The 20823-nt window shown below is 39.1% G+C and overlaps 1 protein-coding gene across 2 annotated transcripts in view; it reads left to right on the top strand.

The window, feature by feature from the left end:
* Positions 1–20823, top strand: part of ADAMTSL1 (ADAMTS like 1) — a 198882-nt gene that overhangs the window by 64185 nt on the left and 113874 nt on the right. For both annotated transcript variants that reach the window (XM_087742441.1, XM_087742442.1), the window contains 4 exons: positions 2546–2620; positions 6268–6425; positions 16170–16281; positions 16897–17035. In XM_087742441.1, coding sequence (XP_087598567.1) covers positions 2546–2620; positions 6268–6425; positions 16170–16281; positions 16897–17035 — 484 coding nt within the window. The remainder of the gene's footprint in view (positions 1–2545; positions 2621–6267; positions 6426–16169; positions 16282–16896; positions 17036–20823) is intronic.

The following is a 20823-nucleotide window of genomic DNA, read 5'->3' as shown; positions in this document are numbered from 1 at the left end:
TGCATCTTTTCTGGAGGAAACCAACCACCTGTTAACACCCTTTATGTCTTTTCTTCAGAGTGCTCCACATGGCTGCTCCAAAATCTGCCTCTCTGCTTATTGTTGGAGAGAGTTGTGACTAAATATTACCATGCTTACTTTCACATGTCTCTTCACAGGAAATGTCTCCTTCTTATCACTGTTAACCTCAGGAAGTTATCCTTCAGTCCCTACTGCTTCTGCTTTGTGAAAGCAGGAAGCACTGTGATAAGCATAAATCCCACTGAACTTTGCATTTCACATAAAGTGTGCTAGAATTTCAAATGGAGAACAATGATGAGATGAGGTGAAATATAGTCCTAGCAATACCCTGGAGCAGAGAAGACATGCTAAGAATATATGATATATAAGCTTGCATGATCTTTAAACTCTCCAGTTTTTCTGTGACATTATCAGTGAGTTGGTAACTCTCCAGCACAGAGCTCATAACTGAGACTCAGTCAAATATGATAATGACATGGGACTGCCTTTAAATAAGACTTATAAAAAGATGATTAAGACTTTTTGAAAAATTGAAGTTATTGTTTTCCCAGACCCATTCCAATAAACGTGATATATAGAGAGCAAAATGATATGTCATACTCATGGATTTTGTTCTCCAAAAGGGATAAAATGTATTTATCCTACTGGGTATCTTGAATATGAGTGCCAGAATGGTACCAATAAAATCAGTATTAGACTATCAATATTTAATGAATTTTGTAAGACTTGAATATTTGTCTTTTCAAATAGAAAATTTGAATTCTGTGTAGAAATGAAAGATGTCTATCTTCACTAATTAACGTGATACCAGAGACATGTGTGAGCCAAGTGTATGTTGAATAGAGTTTAACACCAGTGTTATAGAAGTCTTAGGAGACACTGAAATTTCTGGATAGGTTGAGGAAAGATATCAAAAAAGATTTTGAAAACGGAGACAAGGTTCAGAAGAGCCTGGGCACATGAACATGCTTTATCTCCATGCAACTCTTGTGACACTTAGAGATTTATCAGACTGCCTCCATTTGTCCCCTCACTTCTGGGATATTAAGAGGCCACAAAAGTATGAATATTTCATCCCATGAAGTTCTCCAGTATAAGAGTGTCAGAAATTCCTATGATGCATGACTGAATTTAAAATTTGAAAGGGTTCTAGTTCACATTTTTGAGATATTATAAGTTTGGATGAATGAACATGTTGTTTAAAAGAATTCTCTGCTTTTTGTAGTTTTCCCTCTTTCTGTTGCCTCTCTTCACTTTTTGACATAAAATGACAATGTTAGTAATTATTTTGCTGGTAACTGAGAATCCTGATTTAGCTAGGCTGAAACAGTTTTCACAGTTTGGTCTAGTCATAAACTTAAGGCTCCAGCTTATATGTTTGGATGGAAGATAATATGCTTTTATTGGCTGAGTTAGCCTTACCTGACAAAGCAACACATTGCTTTAAGAACAGAGCGATAGTTCTTGCTAGCAGGCATTACATGACACAGATGTGAACAATTCTAATGAACAGACAGTGAAAGGGACTTTGTTCCTCTCATGTCTACCACCTCCCCCCAAAAAATCCTGTTAGGATCCCGCATAGTTTTTCTTTCCCAGCTTCTAGTTATAGGAGATGGAGGCAGAAGGGACAGGGAAAGGTGAATGAAGAACCTAGGCATGCTGGTTAGTCCAGGTCAACGTTCTCTGAGCACCCGCTCTATGACCCAGGCATAGAGTTGGGAGCATTTTCTAGCATCTTTCCACACCTTTCCTTCCTGTCTCCCTTCAGGACATTACTGAGGTTGCTGCCTCTTTAGAAATGCTGACCTAACTAACTTTCACAGCAGCATGTGACCTACATGCTAATTTACACCTCAGTTTAAATCTAGTTAGCAAAGCTCCCAAAGGGTTCATAGGTGCAAGATCCTGCTTTAAGACCTGTTTACATGACAGCCCATTAGGGCTTCTGTTTTTCCAGGAGCTTTCCGTTAGTGGTGTGGAAAAGGAAGCAGAATTATAGCACTTCTAGTCATTAAAATAAAAGGTATGAAAGGGAAGGCATGCCTGAGGGCAGTGGGAGACCATCACATAGCATGGGCAGGGGCATGGAGAAGCTGTAGAGTTCAACTGGGAAAGAGTCAGGTGAAGAAATGGTCTGTTCTGGTTAAATATCGGAATAGGCTTGTGCTTCTCTACTTCACCACAAACACTAATTCAAAAGACTTGGAAGACGTTTAAGTGGAGTCGTGGTGAAATAGAAAGCTATTAGTTACTCCTGAAATCCAGAAATAGTTGTGAAGTAGTTGAGAATAAAGAAAATCAACAGGTTTGGATTCTTCTAACTAGAAGGTTCTTACCACATTTAACAAGTTGTTGGGGTTTTTTTTCAGATTTTTAATGTTCTCTCATTATTCATAGGGTTGTTTAATTGGTCCAAAAGCTTTTCTTTTGACTGCCTTGTAAGGACCTATTTCACTGTTTATTTGAAAACATATGGGAATTACTTTGCTTATTTACTCCATGCATTTTTGCCTTCCTGCAGTGGATGATACAGTGGTTGCTATTCCTTATGGAAGCAGGCAAGTTCGCCTCGTGCTGAAAGGACCTGATCATTTATGTAAGTAGAAAAAGTTAGTGTACATTTGTTTAAGAAAGCCTTGTGTCGTGGTTTAACCCCAGCTAGCAACTAAGCACCACGCAGCCGCTCGCTCACTCCCCCCTTGGTGGGATGGGGGAGAGAATCAGAAGGGTAAAAGGGAGGAAACTCGTGGGTTGAGATAAGAACAGTTTAATAATTGAAGGGAAATAAAATAGAACAGTTAAATAGGTAAAGCAAAAGCTGCGCACACAAACAAAGCAAAGCAAGGAATTAATTTGCTACTTCCTATGGGGAGGCAGGTGTTCAGCCATCCCCAGGAAAGCAGGGCTCCCTCACGCATAACGGTTACTTGGGAAGACAAACGCCATCACGCCAAACGTCCTCCCCTTCCTTCTTCTTCCCCCAGCTTATATACTGAGCATGACGTCATATGGTATGGAATAGCCCTTTGGCCAGTCTGGGTCAGCCCCGCTGGCTGTGCTCCCTCCCAGCCCCCTGTGCACCTGGCAGAGCATGGGAAGCTGAAAAGTCCTTGACCAGTGTAAGCACTACTTAGCAACTATTTAGCAACAGCTTAGCACTACTTAGCAAGAACCAAAACATCAGTGTATCAACATTATTCTCATCCTAAACCCAAAACACAGCACCATACAGCTACCAAGAAGAAAATTATCCCAGCTGAAACCAGGATACCTTGCTCACCCACAGTGCTCTGTTTACACTGTGGTATCTGGTTTCCCTCTCTCAGGTCAGTGATTTCAACACAGGGTACTGCCCTCAGAAGCTCTCTTTGGGCGCAGTTGCATCAGTGGTACGTGCTCTTTTCAGAGCAGAGCTTGGCCAACATTGCAGAATCCTTTTCCCCTCCATAATTTTTCAGTCATTTCTGTTTGCTTATCCTTTGGCTGGCTCACTTGGTGCCAAGTGCTTTTGTTTAAAATTAATAAAATATACCCCACTGAGAGAAGAAATATTGAGGACAGTAAAGTATAAGCTTCCCTACAGCTGAGCTTAGCCATCAAGCTGCTCATGACTTTAATGTTTCTGTTATGATAATCTCTCTCACTCACATAGGTGCACACAAACATGTGCATACACACACACAAAATCACAGTCTAAAGATCAGAAACAGTGTGCACAAGTCAAACCATGCTCCTTACTAGCAGTATTGCTCCAAGGAGTTAAGCCCACTGAGTGCTGCTAGCCCATCACTTCGTGGCTATAACACGTTCCTTCTTCATCTGACAGGGAGCTGTGTATCCCAGCAGCTGTGTATCCCTCTTCTCTGGGAGAAGATTCTCAGGATTTGAGAATATGCTAGGATAGCTGAAAGCAAATCCATTTCTTTCATGAATAGAAACTCCTTGCATCCCTCTCTCTTACTTTCCAATTCAGTAGCTACTCACAAGCTGCTCCTTTTTCCATCAGCAGCAAATGAACGCTTGAGTACTGGTAAATGGAATTTACTGTCAGAAAAAAATACAAACTGTATTGCATAACCTCTCAGAAGCACAAATTATTGTAAGATAAGTAGGACTCCCCTTCTCCTTTTCCAGGAGGTAACAGAACTTTCCTGCAGCATGGACCAGTTAGAGTCCTCTGTGCTTGTCAGTGTAAATACAAACATTAGTGTCAGCAAGGAGGTGAAACACGAAATCACTCCCACTCTCTCCAGATTTCTTTCACCCAAAGAACTTACACTGAGTGGCAAAATAAGGGGTGGTTTATCAGTCCTGTTCTGTAGCTCACTGCTTGTGTTGAGAAAGCAGTGGGCATGCCATAACCTTTTAATGGTTCTTTAGATCTAGAGCTGTGAATAAAGATCAGAAAATTACAGGCCATAAATGAAGGAAAACATATATTATGTTTTTCTTAAAAGTTAAAATGCTGCCTGTACTTCAGTTTTAAGTAGCCCTTCTGGTATTCTTGAGCTGCTCCAGTATGGTTGTTACAACTTTCCCAGTAAATGATTTGCACTCTTCCTTTCTCTTCTGTCTTCTTTCCCAGTATAGATGTTCTCTTCCAAAGTAGAAAAATTTCATACTTTTATTATTTTTTCAGTGAAATTGAGCTATAAGACAGCTTAGAGAGAAATGAGATTTTAGCAGGAGAGATTGATCTAAAGCTGTCTTCACTCAGGCCATATCACATTTCAGGACAAAAAGATTTGAATCAGCAATGTCTGCCTGAGTCAGTGGTTGAGATTTAGATTAACTGCTCTGTGTAAACATGAATAAGTCCAAATACATCTCTTTCTTGTTTCAGATGTCTCCATGAATCTTTCTGTTTGCCCATCAAAGGATTTTATATATGTATGAGCTAAAATCAGTTGGGGGGGATGGAGTATTTTGCCCTGTGAACTTTGGTTGTGGGAGAAGTCAACAGGAGGCCAATTATATATACACAAGTCTTAAAACCATCTTTATCCCTGATGCATGCAGCCTTGTCCAGAAATAAATATATGGCTGAATGCATCACAAAGGAAGAGACTAGTCTCACTGAAAACCAAGGAATTCATTAATACAGAGCAAATTCTTAGTGTATTGCCTCAGCAGCTTCCTTCATGAATTAATTCTCATGACCTATCCTGAAAGTCAGTCTAATTACTGCAATTATCTTTTTTCTCCCTAATTAACAACTTAATACATGCTAATAAAAACATTTCTCCCATTTACTGTCTCTGAAAATATGATTCCATCACAGATTAATAGTATATCTCCATCTAACTCAGATTTTGCCTTAGCTGCCTCTCTGTGTGGGAGAAGATTTTGTGCATAATTTCACAAACACTTGTGAAAGGATTACAGCTTTGCAATTCTTCATGATGAAATGTGTTGTCACTTTGAAATAACTACAAGAAACAGTTTACTGGTGTACGTGCTGTAAAGCATAATCTGGACTTGTTGGGGAGGCTAGCTAGATGGTGGAACAGATCTACTTTCTGACTATTGATTTCCATTTAATAAATGATTAATATGTTTATTACGATTTAACAATGAGAAGTAACTGCTACCAAACAGTATCTGAATTAATGCCTACTTTTTGGGAGCTGTGAATGCAGAGAGGGCCAGAGGAAGAGTTCAGGAGGGTTCAGCACTTGCCTTGCCTTCCTACTCCACTGGGATGGATCAGACCACTTGTGGAGAGGAGGCACGATTGCTATCATACTGATCTTTCTTTCCTGGACATCTTGCTTTCAGTTAATTGTCTACCACAGCAACATGTGGTTAGTGACCCACCTTTGAACTGAAAAAGGGAACAGCAACTTAACAAAGCCAGGACTCATGGGGAAGGTTTAAGTCATGCTCTGCATAGGAGCGTGACTTACTGAGAGTGAGTTAAATGACAGCAAATATGCCTAACTAGGAACGGATTAATATGTCTGGAAGATAGTAAAAACATGACCTACGGGTGAGGAGGTGAATGCAGAGCTAGAAATCTAAGGCTTGAACAAAACCAAAAAACAGATGGAGCAGAAAAAAGAAAAGGAACATATAGGAATGTGAATAAACTGTAGAAAAGAACAAAAAAGTTTCATTATCACTGATTTAGGAGGCAAATCTGGACCACTGCTGTTTTGTATTGGTTTTATTTTTCTGCTCTCCCTTACTGTTACCTCAAATTATAATGCGGTAGTTTCTTGTTAATTTGTTTGTATTTGTCAGATTTGGAAACTAAGACTCTCCAAGGCGTGAAGAATGAGAACAGCCTCAGCTCCACAGGCTCCTTCCTCGTGGACAATTCTAGCATCGACTTCCAAAAGTTTCCTGACAAGGAGATACTAAGAATACCTGGGCCTCTCACTGCAGACTTCACTATCAAGGTGAGAGTCATTGGTCATCAACCTCTTAGAGCAACATAAAGTAAGACAAGATCCATTAGAAAGATGAGAGAGATTTTTCTAGATCTTAATTTTCCAGACACCACAAAGCCTAGTCCAGGCTAGCTCTTGAACTCCACATGAAATTCTTTATAGTAAAATATCTGATGAAAGCCGCATTGGACACACCTTGGGAAAGAGACTGAGTTTATGCCAAGAAAGGCATACCCAATGTCTGCCCTAAAGGCAAAAGATGAACTTGTTACAAGAAAAGGCAGATTACTTTCTGTATGTGCTGCTGAGGTACATATAAATCAAGGACATGCAGCTTGCTTCACCTGTGACAAGCAAAAGGAAAGAAAGTCTGTATCTTTGGTCCATAATTTGTGGGGTTTATACTAGTGTAATTGCACAGAAGACTGTAAAGGAGCGGAGAATGAGGTCCCCAAGCTCCAAAATAAATGGGATGACTTTGCTTGAGAAGTCACAGTATCATTTTGAAGTTCTGCTTTGTGTTGCACTGGCAATAAGAATAAAATCGTTTCCTCCCATTAGAGCATTTCTATTCTTCCAGGTAATATAAAACACATTGCTGGAAGCAATGCACACGTTCTGTAGGAAAACACACATACAAAAATGAACATTTGGGAATTACAATAAAATAAATCCTTTTCCAGTAGGTCTAAGGAACTTGAAGGATTTCAGCTGTAAAACTGTAAAACCTGTATCATGTCCAGGACTACATAAATTTTTCACCATGGGCCCCAGAACTAGATGACATTTGCTTTAACCTGGAGCTGATGGCAGCTAGAAGTTTGAACAGTGAACAGTGAACTGAAACAGTGAACAGGATTGAGTTGGGTTAAGATGGGCTGGGCTGGAATGTGTTAGCTCAGGAAATAGCAGAGCCCTGTAGACAGTCCCCTACTCATCTTGTTACATTAGCAGCACAAAAAGCAAGCTGAAATTATCAGGATTGGTTCACAAGGAGAAGCCTGACCTGAAGAATGCATTCCTTTCTCTTTGAAGGTCAGAATGAAAATGCCTTAATAAAACAGATGCTGGTCAATTCAAAATGTTTAAAACACTTTACCTGTATTACAGGTGATATCCAGATGACAAACGTTAGTGTGATGTAAACAGTATTCCTCACTTTGCATTACTTGTGCTGTCTTTGGGTTTAAGGCAGCCTGGTTAGTTAGAACATACCTGTTAGGGACAGCTGGTCTTGTAGACCATGGGCCTGAAATGGTAACAGAAGAGTTGGACTGTGTTCCTGGTGTTTCCACTGTTACCTTTTATGAAAGAGAAAATACCTTTTTCAGTTGGTGCTTGCATTTCCTTCTCTATCAAAGCAAGGTAAGAAACGCTGGTTAAATCAAAGGCAATACTCTACTTGCATGATGACTGTCTGGCCAATATGAGTGTACAAGCTGGCTAGGCATGGGCAGAACAGACACTGCTGAGTTGAGATTAAACTATTTTAACAGTTCTGCTATGTGTTTGCACCTTTTGAAAGGCAGAGCAGCATGGCTCAGCAGGTGCTAATTTATTGACCGTTGTCTTCTATAATTTATTATATCCATTGTCTTAAGTGGATATAGAAAAATGCACAAACAAAACTCCTATTCACAGTTGTAGGATCCTTTCTAAAGTTAGCATTAGATTTTGCCTTGAATCAGGCACTTCAAAATTCCTTGCATTTGAATCAGTTTTTCAATAAACAGCTATAGAAGATAATTCATGCAACGAGGATATTATTCTATGATATTTAATTATTTTTCTAACAACATTTTTTTAGCTTCCAGGTATTTAATTTGTTAGATTTTGTTGGATATATGAGTGTACATACAAATAAGGCTAATACAGGAGTACCAAAATGCATGCATACCTCTCAGTTATGTCAGACTTGGCAACTGCTTTCCATACTTACTATAACCATAACTGTTTTGCCTTCAGCTTGTGAAGATAAAGTACTTTTCTTTAAAAAATCAGATTAAAGGCTTTTCTGTGGTATTAAGTTTTCCTTATGAAGTGGGATCTTTAGGTGTCAAGATTTACTGTCCTGGGACAAGGCAGTTTTTATGCAAACACATCTAGATGAATTTGTAGATGTAGCAGAACCCTAGTTTTAGGATTGTTGTCTGCAGAATGAGTGTTATAATCTTTTTCAATTGACCCTGAATGCTCTTATTCAGAGAGGTCAAGTTATACACCTGGATATGACTTAGAAGTAGAAACTCAATGTGGGAGTTGACACTTAAGTTTCTTTATTGGTGACATGGAGTGCTTTAAAATTGCAAGAAGAAACCCCGTGCTGTCCCTGTTGGAGCTGAATTGTATAATTGCTAGATTTCTTGACTTTGTAATAGTCAGTGGTACATTCCCCATATACTAAACTCTTGTCAATCTTATCACAAGATATGTAAATGGTAAAAATGATTCAGTAAAACAGCGCGCTCTTTAAAAAATAAAGGTGTTGTCACAAAATGGGAGAACTGGAATTTTTCATGTTCTTAATTTTTATATTCATAGTTTGAGAATTATAAATCTCCATTATAAACTTTTAATGTTTGAAAGGCAGAAGACCTGAAAAAGGTGCCAGCAAACTTAAATTCCACTTGAATTTTCATAGAATCATAGAATGTCCTGAGTTGGAAGGGACCCACAAAGATAATCGAGTCCAATGCCTGGCCCTGCATAGGACAACCCTAAAATTCACACCATATGTCTAAGGGTGTTGTCCAAATGCTTCTTGAATCTTGTCAGGCTTGGGGCTGTGACTACCTCCCTGGGGAGACTATTCCAGTGCTCCACCACCCTCTGGGTGAAGAACCTTTTCCTAACATCCAACCTAAACCTCCCCTGGCATATCTTCCTGCCGTTGTCTCGGGTTCTATCCCTGGTCACCAGGGAGAAGAGATCAGCACCTGCCCCTCCTCCTTCCCTTGTGAGGAAGTTGTGGACCGCAATGAGGTCTCACCTCAGTCTCCTCTTCTCCAGGCTGAGCAGACCAAGTGACTTCAGCCGCTTCTTCTATGGCTTCCCCTCTAAACCCTTCACCACCTTGGTGGCTCTCCTCTGGACACTCTCTAGTAGCTTTGTATCCTTTTTGTACTGTGGCTCCCAAAACTGCACACAGTACTCAAGATGAGGCCACACCAGTGCAGAGTAGAGCAGGACAATCACCTCCCTCGACCGGCTAGCAATATAGTGCTTGATGCACCACAGGACACGGTTGGCCCTCTTGGCTGCCAGGGCACACTGTTGGCTCATGTTCAACTTGCCATTGACCAGAACCCCCAGATCCCTCTCCGCGGGGATGCTCTCCAGCCTCTGGTTCCCCAGTCTGCTGGTGGCTGGGGGTACTGCTGGCTGATTTAGAAATGGTGCAGACTGGGTTCCCTTGAGCAGAGTTACTGCTGAGATTAGAATTTTGGCCACCAATTGACCAAAAAGTCATAAGATAGAGCTCAAAACTGGATGCTGAGTTACAGAGAGCACTAGAGCTAGCCAGACAATTATTATCTCAGTTGTGATCTAGCACTGACAGAAACTGCTGGTGAGAGAAAGGCATTTGATTAGAGTCCACGTTAACAAAAGAAAATAAGCTTGGGGCTTAGCCTAGACTTCCTGGGACTTGCAAGGGCATGCAGGAGATAATGCATGTACAGGCAGCCAGCTGGCAGAGACGTTGATGGGCTTTGTCAGGCTAGGGCCAGGATTGGATTAAATAATCACTTTTGAACCAAGAGCATACAGTGATTTACCTTGTGGAAAGATATAAGAAATTACTTCAATACTCGCTTTAGGACAGAGGCCAAAAGATGTAAATCTGCTTTAGCAGCAAGGATCTACTGTTTATGGCTGGCTTATTGCTGGATTTTAGAGATATTGCCATATGAGGATTGGGGGTGATGACAGTAAGGGTCTTCTGTGTAATTTAGTTCTGAAGCTGGCAAAAGTTTCCAGAGGAGATTATGCCTCCTATTTGGGAGAAGGCTCAGGTCAGGTAGGAAGTGGTGAAGGATCTAGTCTTGGAAGCACTGGTAGATCAGGGTTAGGATGGTGCTCCTGGGAGTAGATGAGCTAGAATTAAAGCTGAGCACACAGAAATAGTAAGAATTAAAGTTTAGTTGTGACTGAGTCAAGTTTTGTGTTATCAAGGTCAAATGACTGAAACACTTTGCTTAATTTAGAAGAGACTATTGGAATATAGTCCCTTTATCATAAACCAATACTACCTCTTGAGATATGTGTCTTCCTGAGGTCACTTCTGTAGTGTGCAGATTGGACTTAGCTGGAAGCGATTCTGTAACATGTTCTGTACACTGGCTTTTATCAACTTATGTTGGCATTCAATACTTTTTTTAGAAATAGTTATAAAAATCACCCATTCTCATTTCCCAATTTCCAAAAAATACACAACTGTAATAATTTGTAGGTCAAGCTCACAAGTAATGACCAGCCTGAAAAGAGACCTAATCATTATTTGTCTTGACCAGATCTTGTGACAAGTGCAGAAAAATTATACCCTTTTTCTCCTATTTTGGCAGGTGCAGTAAAATTTATGGAAAGCCATGTAGCAGTCTTTTTGAAAACAATGTACAGATTTTATTTCATATCTACCTTTTTTTTTCTGTTCAATATAAATCACTTCAATTAATGATTGTTAGAACATGATAATTCTCCTAATCAACATATACCAAGTACATTGGAACTGCAGTACTAGGTCAAGCAAAAAGTCTGCTTCATTCAGGTTTCTGTTTCAGAGAGGAACTGGTTTCAGATACTGAAAAGAAAGAGTGCAAGAAACAGATCAAGGTTACCCTCTGCTTGTAGACCCTCCTTCTTGACCCTCATGTTGCATTTGGACTGTTGTGTCTAATGACTCAAATGAGCCAGTCTTCAGGAATGTCTATAGGCCCTTTTGTGCTATATTTGCCCTTTTGACAACATTTAGCTCATGGGATGAGTTCCACAATGAGCCATGCACTGTGTAAAATAAGGAATACATCTCATTTTTAAACCCTTGATGCAATATTTTCACTAATTCCTTCTTGTTTTCCCACTCTAAGAAACAGGAAATTATAGTACTGTTTACCACCTTTCTACATTATTTCTGTATTTGAGATCTCTGTCACCATCATTTGCCTCTTTCCTAGTGTCCTACTCAATCTTTACTTTTATCAAAGATGGTCAATACAAGTGTTATCCTTATTTCCCTTCTCTGTCCTTTTTCTGCTTCCACTGTGGTTATACATTCATAATTTTTATAATATATATAAATATGTAATTTGTGACTAGTATTTAAATATATAAATGTATATTTTGAAAATATCCGTTTCCTGTAAAAAATGTGTAGTTTAATAAAATGTAATAAAATTATTTAATATTTATTTAATATAAATAGATGAATTATATGACATATAAATATATATATTGAGAAAGAGTAAAGTACACATAATGATCAGGACACAAATGTATTCTACTTGGCTGTGTAATGTTTTCTCATTTTTCCTTCTTCTCTGTAATATTCCATTAATCTTTTTAACTGTTGCTGCACACTGAGCTGATATTTCCAGATGAATGCCTATAACAACCCTACTACCGTTCTGAATAGTAGCAGCTGATTAGGAGGACATTTTCATGTATAATTTGCATATATAATTAATTGTTTTCTCCCATAAGCATTATTTCTTTTTTACTGAACTTGAATTTAGTCTGCCAAAGCTTCGAATGCTTTCACAGACAGTTTCATTTTTAGCTACCATTCATAATTGTTTTTGTTAGCAAACTTGATCAGCTCATGGTTGACCCTTTATCTTGTTCATCCGGGGGTCTGGCTAACGACTCATGCCCTAGCACATGTCCTTGAGGGATTCTGCAAGTCCTTCGTCCATTGCAAGAACAGGTTATAGGGTCGTTCTCTGTTACCCAGTCATCAGTCCATGGGAGGGTCTTCTTACCTAATGTGACCTTTGTCTAGGACCTTTGGTGAGGGACCTAGAAGAAAACTGGTACCTAAACTACCTTTATAAGTGTCCCTTGTGAATCTTTGGCAAAGCAAACCACACTGCTCGGAAAGCATCACCCTTCTCAGGGACCCATCTTTGAGTTCTGTTCTTTATTTTCATTCTACCTACTGACCCCATAACAGAGGTAGAGATTATTGATCTGTGGTTTCATGCATTTTTCATGAAGCCCCTTCTAAAAATGTCGTTACAATTTTCTATTTTTCTGTGGTTTAAACAATAGGTTGTTCATGCAAATAGGCTAAATCTGATCACATGTGATTTACAATCCTGTGCTCTACAAAGAGTACATGATTTGAAACTACTGGCTGGATGCTGTTTGGATCTGGACATGTGTTACCGTTAATCTTACATAGTTCTTTAAAATACTGCTGATCTGAAATCTACTGTTAGGTTTTAATTTGAGGCAATAGAGGCGGTTTCTTAGACATGTTATTTTCTATTCCTCTGACGAATAGTTCTTTGTAATTTTTCCTTTTTTTCTGTAACTTTTTTCTGATATTGTGTGTAAATTCCCCAGGTCTATCTATTTCAAAAATCGGTCAATTTTAAGTATTATGAAGCTTTGGTGCCAACCTTGTTCAGTTTTTATCATTTTAACAATTTTTTTTTTTGTGGCAAACATTGCCTTTTTATTATGTTAGTTTTATTTTATACAGTATCTATCACAATAGGGTCCTGTTTTTTTACATTAATTTCTTAGGTATTGCCATGATTAAATTAAGGTTAATAAACATTCTGATTAAAGTGGCTTGCTCAAAGGTGAATTCTCTTACTCTGGGAACATGGTGGTGGTGGTGAAATAGACTTTCCATAGATGAGCGGGGTGTTATGGGTGGTATCCACAGAAGAGATGCAGCAGGGCTGGTTTTGGTGTATTTGGGGTTGCCCTTGGTTCTGTGGAATAACTTTGGGCTTCTCATTTGAGAAGCTTCTGCTTTTATTGCACTTAGTACTGGATTCTGTACAGATTATCATAGCTGTTATAGCTGATACAGCAGGCTCCGTTGCTGCCAGCTATCCTAGCCAGTCCATTGCACTTATTTTCTATTTTGTTCTTCCTTTGGGGAGAATAATGGAATTTGAGAAAAGATTTGAATCTTCTAGCTTTCTGTTTTGGCTTTGTGAGAGATTTAGTCTAAAGGCTTTTTAACAGTCATCTTAATCACCTAAAGGAACACAGCTTAATCCAAGATTGGGGCATGGTGAGCAAGTTCACTTCAGGGGGGAGACGGACTTTGGGGGACTTTGATTGTTTGTTTGTTTTTATGTGAAATAATCAAATTTGGGTGCTATAGGAAAAACAACACAATACAAAGGTGAAGTCAGATATTGTAGTCTCTTGGTCACAGGATTGATCAGAATAATTCAAAAATATTATGTTGCTTTTGTGTTCGAATTATGAGGTCTGTTGTTTTCATTTAACTTTCTGTGGATATCCCCAGAATCAATACTGCAGTTTAGCAATCCTAAACTTAGCTGAGCAGCAACTTGTGCCTCTGTTGCACCATCCCAGACAGTCATTTACAAAATCAATTTAAAAAAGCAGGGTACAAGTGATGATTTTTTTTTCAAGGTCTTTCCACAAGAAAAAAAGATATTTCTGTTGCTAGTGACTGTAGGCTAGACAGTTAATTTTTGGTGGATAGTCTGAAGATTCTGATTTTAACCAACTGGTTGTAAGACTGGTGATATCCTCTTGGGTCTTACAAAGTGGTGAGGGCTGCTCTGATGTTCAGAATACTCCTGATTTTTTTTTTTTTTTTTAATGTGAACACTTTTTCTTCCCCTTCCTTTTACAGCAGGCTCTGTGTGAGCTCTTGGTCTGTTCTTCATGATTCACTGAAGACTGTACTGCTGAGTAGATCTTCTGAGTTTAAGAATCACTGATGATCCTTAAAAAACAAACCGTGAGAGCAGAATTCTCCCCAGTGAACACTTTTTCTGCACATTCAGATCAGAGACCTCCCCGAATGGCTTCCAGCACAATAGATTTTTCCCAGGAGTGCATGAGGCTTTCATGAGCCCAGAAAGACGCTTCTGAAGTGTGTGATTAATGCACCATCCCCACACAAGGAATTAGATATCCTGTTTCTAACACACAGACTCAAACGACATTAATCCGTGCAAAAGGCCTCCCATTTGCTGAAGAAGCTGTATTGCTACAGCTGTATTTTTTTTCCTGTTGGGAATTTACGTCACTGTTTACTCTAATTAGAAAAGGGCAGCCTTTGTCTCAGTGGGCCAGATCTCTTACAGTCTTCAACATATCCTGCAGTATTTTTGCCTTCTTCCTTCTCTTCAAGATAGACTTTGATTTGTAATCGTGTTTCTGTCCATCTACAGAGGAAAACAAAACAAACAACCCAGATTGCACTGTTCAGCTCAATTTGTCACATTTTTGCTTCTGTTTCACGGTCTACTCTTTGACAGTGTCTTCTGGTGTTTAGAAAGAGAGAAAAGGAAAGGCAGATTGAAAAATGGTGTTTCCAAAACAGGGCAACTTATTCAAAATGTGGGAGAAGAAAAAGGAGGCAGTGCTGAACATTATAAGCTGTCTGAAAAAAAGAACAGGGAGAATTGCTCCTGAGAGTGGAAGTACTGACTTGGAGAAGGATCCATCTTTTCTGGTTGTGATTTGGCAGTTTTATCTCCTGTGATAGCATCATGCCACTGATGCAGAGATGCCCAAGGAACACCAATCCATTATGTCATAGGAAAAATAATCAACTAGGAGAGGCTTTTAGTAGCAGCATTGTTGTTCTTCCCTTGCCAGCTGTTCATCAGAGGCTTAGAGGTAAAGACAGGGGATGCCCTGCAGAGATTTTGAAGTCCCCATAACTGTATTAATCATCACAGTTATCAAACAGGAAGGATTTTTTCCTGGGCCAGGTGCAAGCGGTGCTGCTTTAGCGATGTGAAGGTCTCTTTTCTTATTGCACTCCTTGCGCTATGAACTCTTGTTTACATGGGAAATCCATTCAGCACACAAAGGGCTGGAAGCATAGCGAAGCTCAGGTGGCTTAAAAGTCGGCAGCACTTGTAGGCTCTAAAGAGCATTTTCCAAACGTGCACTTAGCTCCAGCCAAGAGTCAACATCTATGACTGAAAGGAGCATTTTTGCAGCCAAAATAAAGTTAGCAGAAGGACAGCCTTATAATAATGACAGTACCACAAAGAAGAATGAAAAAGAGACCTCACCTCAGAAACAATAAATCTTGATTTAGCATTTTTATATTTTTGTATTTCTCACAGCACAGCCTGCCAATTTTAACTCTGAATATAGCATACATAGTCTTGGAAGGTGTTGGGGAAATATTAAAGATCTAAAATCCATGTCAATGTGGCAGGGACAGCAGGCAGTGGTAGGTGATTTTCTGATGGAATAAAGATCAGTCTATATCTTCTGTCCCCATAAAATTATTCAGTAGCACTAACCATGCATTTACCATGCATTCGTTATTTCAGAACATGGTCTCAGAATGGTCAGAAATGCCACTGATTATGCCCAGAAATTTATTTTGCTGTCTTTTGCAGCCAAGATTTTGCCACCAATCTATGCTCTGGTTTGTGCATTTAATTTTCCTGTTGTAAAGTATCTCTGGTATTTCATGTAGCTGCAAGATGTCTCAAAGCTGCAAGATGCATGTGGCAGAGTGCTTCTTCCTGGTATTTATGTCAGGTTCACTCTTCGGTGTTACATCTTTTTCAGATCCGCTATGCTGGTGCTGCTGACAGTTCAGTTCAGTTTATCTTCTATCAGCCTATCATTCACCGATGGAGGGAAACTGATTTTTTTCCTTGTTCAGCATCCTGTGGAGGAGGTAATGAATTACCACTGTGTTCCAGAAACAGTCATCTACATAGAGGATCTGTCCCAACTGCTGCGCTGAGATTTGGACCTTTAAAATGGGCAAAATCTGGAAATGAAAGTAGTTACATCTAAATGGAGGAAGGGATGTAGCAACAGTGGTAGTAGCTTGTAGATTTTTTAGCATCATACCAGGCTCTGTACATAAAGTACATTTTGATAGCCACATGACTGTATTTAATGCTACAGCTGTCAAACATAAGGACTGATGGGGTTTGGACCTGCTTTGGAATCACAAGATGTCTCCATTTGACTCTGTTCCCACCAGCAGCTTTACCCTCTGAACTGAAACTGAGTATATGAGTCTTGGTGACCAATAAACCTCAGCCTTTGTTTTTTCTTTTTGTTCTAGGCTTCTGAATTTTTATTTGACCATACTGGTTATCTTTTGTTTCCTACTACATGTGATTTAAGTTGTTCTTTTCAATCTGGTCTAAACCAGCAGCTGTTATGTCCAAAAACGCTGATATTTGCAGTTCACTTTTTACCAAACCAGAACTTAGATGCACTTCAGTGAGAGACAGAAGAACACCACATCACTTATTATTTCTTCCACTATGCATTGCAGGCTATCAACTGACATCTGCTGAATGTTTTGATCTGAGAAGCAACCGGGTAGTAGCAGATCAATACTGTCACTATTATCCTGAAAATATCAAGCCAAAGCCAAAACTTCAAGAATGTAATCTGGATCCTTGTCCTGCAAGGTCAGTCAGCTCTAATTTTAAAAGAAACTGGGCTCTAACGGAGTAAAACAAAGTAGGAAAATATTCTGTTGCTATTCCTTACAGTGTCATTTCTCTTATGTAATTCAACCTCTTTCTCATCCTGAGGATGTACTGTGTAGAAAGAGCTCTGTTTAGCACCTCCACATTGCAAGGACTGATTTGAAATGGTTGTTTCTTCCCCTCAGATTGTGTTTTGCCTCATTAAATGTTATGAAGTGTAAGAAAACAAATTGTCCATGATACCATCCCATGATCAACACATGTTTCGTAAGTGTTAGTGAGATGGGAAAAATTTTCTTGGGGTAAAAATGTTGTTGGAAAATGGTTGTCATCACAATTAGAGGCATTATTTTTATGGTTTTTTTACATTTTCTCCTTAATAAAAAGCTTAGTTGCAGTCATGGCAGCTTGTAAGAATGTAACATGGGAATTTGTTCTAATTATCAATACCCTTTGGCCCCACACAAAAGACTCCTCTCTGCTCCCCTGCCAAGCATTCTTCCTCAGAAGATTAATAGTAAAAATAGTAAGATCACAGAGTCAGACTTCCCATGTATAAGAAAAGGAATAAAACCACAAAAAGGATGAGTACTTTGTTGCACTGATTCCCCTGAATTTCAGTGGAAGTCAGTCTGTAGCCACTCATAAGCCTCAAGCATTTATTTGTGTAATCTAAAACTTTTGGTCCTCTTGTGTGGCTTTGCTAAAAGATGGTTAAGTGCAGCCCAGCGGGCATGCATGCAAGGATACTCTGAAGCCACTTATTTACCTGCTTCTTTCCCTCTAGACTAGTTTTGTGCCAAGTTTCATAAAGCAAGTTCAAGCAAGCGTCACCTAAAAAGTTGCTATGGCCCTTCGGATTGCTGGAGGTTGCCATAGAAAAAAGGTCCTAGCCAGAAGAAGAAGGATGCATTAGGGACCTATGGGACTATATATCCACCAGATTGAGGATGATTGCTTCCCAAACCAGGTACACCAGCTTTAGACTAGCTAGGCATTATCAGAGCAGAACAAATCACTCCAAGCCCAAGATAGTTTTTAACTCTTCTAGAAAGTTTGCATTAAAGTTCATTGACTTTTCATAACTGGAGTTAACACTCATTTTTCTTTGTCACTGAAAACACATTTACCCAGAGTGCATGGCAGTTTATATTCCTTTGTTCCAGTAAACACATTTTTAATGGTAATTCTGTTTGTAAATAATAAAAAGCCAGAAATGTTCTCATACCGTTTTAAATTTGAAGTGAAAATCTCCCAGAATTAAAAAGTGGAAATATCAAATCTCAAAATCCCGCATTAGCTCAGCAATATTGTACATTCTTTAAGTTATATATTTTCTTATGTATTTCATTAGGATGTATTAAGAATACAATATCAAGAATGCAGCTTCACTAGGGCTTTCTGAAAAGTATTTCCTGTTCAGCACGTACTCAGTAGTGATTTTTCAACTTAGAGATTACTTTCCCACAATGTAACAAGACCATTTTTTTTCTTTTAACAGTATTCTGTCGAGTTCAGTATCTGGCTTCTCTTGTCCTAATACTTTCCACAAAAAAAAATACATTTAATTTCTCAGGTTACTTAAGTATATTAATAGTTGCAACTAGAAACCTTACTATAATAAAGATCTTGTGTTTTTTCCTCAGTGATTTTCTCAGATCAAAAACTGTTTCTTTGAATTCTCCCTTGAATTGTTTGAGACAAATGTCAGTAAACTAGAGGCCAGGTATGATCAGTCTGAACGTCTGAATCATTATGAATGTCTCAGAAAAAGGATTGGTGGAAGGTGTGAATTGATATGGAACCTGTCTTTTAGATTCACCTCTCACACTACCAATATGAAAGTAATTTTATGTAGCTGCCTTTTTTTTTTTTTTAAAGCCTAAGCTGCTATTTTTTTAAAATACAATTCTGAGTCAAATATGTAATTTGCCTCTGGAATTTTTGCTATGGATATTTTCCATACTTTTCCCCATTCTCAAATGGTAAGACAGATGACTGCATGGTACATGGGAGGAAAAAGAAAAAAAATAACAGCTGGGCAGATGTCAGGAAGCAATTTTTGTTTTATATAAGACATAACAAGGCAAAGTTGTTGATATAAAGATCCTGAGGGGAGGGAGAGTAATTTAGAAGTACAGCTATGGTGTCCCAGGGCACAGGCTGTAACAGAGAGGAACTGGTTTTTTGGAAATATCCTCATGGAATGCCAAATTGCAAATGATTATTTTCAAAAGTGCCTTTGTAAAGAATTCAAGAATCAACAACCCAGACAGAAGACCAGAGGAAATCTGTGGTAACTTCTGGAATCCCGATGCTTTCTTACGGTCAGGAAGAGGGTAGGTGAAGCAGAACAATGGGGTCAGGAGCGTGAGCGAGGAGAGCTTCTTGGCTCTGCAGTGTCTTCACTGTGTGGGAGCCGCTTTGCTCCACTGGTATAAAATGAAGATGTTAATTTTTCCTGGCAAACTCAGTTCCAGTGAGGCATAGCTGATTAGTGGTTGCTGACTGTTCCTATGGTGTGTCAATGAATGCCACAGAAAAATCGTGGAAGACCACAGTGGCGCTGAATAAAGCAACTGCGAGGGTTTACTGTAGGAGAGCTTACATTAAAATTTTCAGCAAAGGGCAGGCTGAAAGAAAAGTTTAAATGAATACCAGGAGTATCATGTGGGCCTGCAATTAGTTGCCTCTTTAGGCTTAGTGCACAGAAATGTTTTACTTTGTTGTGCTTATTATGGCAATAACTACCAGTATTGCTGGCATCATGAGTAGCTAAAAAAGCTTAGGCTGAACAAATGTGGAAAATGAATCAACTTTTCTTTCTGCAAACCCAGTTTCTCACATACTCAGAGGAGAAGTAGTGTGTGGAAGGTTATTTATCAAACAGATATAATTTATACATGTTCCTTTTCTGGGTTAAGTAAAGGTAGCCCGTCCACCTAAGTAAGACGGGTAATTAGTGTTTTGCAGGACAGATGATGCGTCATGACACTGAGTCCCTTTTCGTCCCTACATACTATCAATGCCCTATTATCCAGCCTCTCTCATAGATCCTCTTTGAGATCCAGCTCCCACCTTAGAAAGACAGAAAGAAAAGATCTGTATATTTACAGCCCATTAAGATTTTACAACAGTCCGTACTTGACTGGAAAATATATGTATAATGTCTACTGATGTAAATAGCATTCAGTTTGATCTAATCCACTCCCCTTCTACGTGGCAAAATCCAACATTAAGATTTCACAAATTTAATTAATTGCAAGTCTTTTAACTATCCAAAACTTCACAGACTGGAGGGTTTAGGGGAGGTTTTTTCAGAGGCAACCTCTAATGAAAGGTGAATGGAATTTTTTTCTGCTTTGAGAAAAAGTCTGTTTATATTTGACTTAACTGGCTGTGCTAAAGACTTATCTAGGACAATTCTGAGGTGCTATGAGCTGAAGATACAATGTCTTGCATAATTCAAAGGCATTCCTCCAAAAAGCAACTTTTACAAATATGAAAAAGGCTTTTACTCCACTCATCATTCACCTACTCACCAGGATACTCTCTGGAGCAACATCAGTGCTGCTTCTAGATTTTGCCTTCAGCTTTTAAGTGTCATTCCCAGCTGCACTGTTCTGCATTTTTACCAGTTGTCTCCTCTATTTTTTGCCTATCTATCTCTGCTACGTGTTAATGTGGGGTTTTCTGAGTCACAAAAGCTCTACTCGTGCTTTTACCAGGAGACTTCAGTGTTCTAAGAAGAACAATGAAGTACAAGT

The sequence above is a fragment of the Nipponia nippon genome, unplaced genomic scaffold (genome assembly GCF_047370975.1).
Source record: "Nipponia nippon isolate SJK-2023a ecotype South Korea unplaced genomic scaffold, ASM4737097v1 scaffold_8, whole genome shotgun sequence".
Taxonomy (NCBI): Eukaryota; Metazoa; Chordata; class Aves; order Pelecaniformes; family Threskiornithidae; genus Nipponia; species Nipponia nippon.
This window is presented reverse-complemented; position numbering and strand designations above follow the sequence as displayed.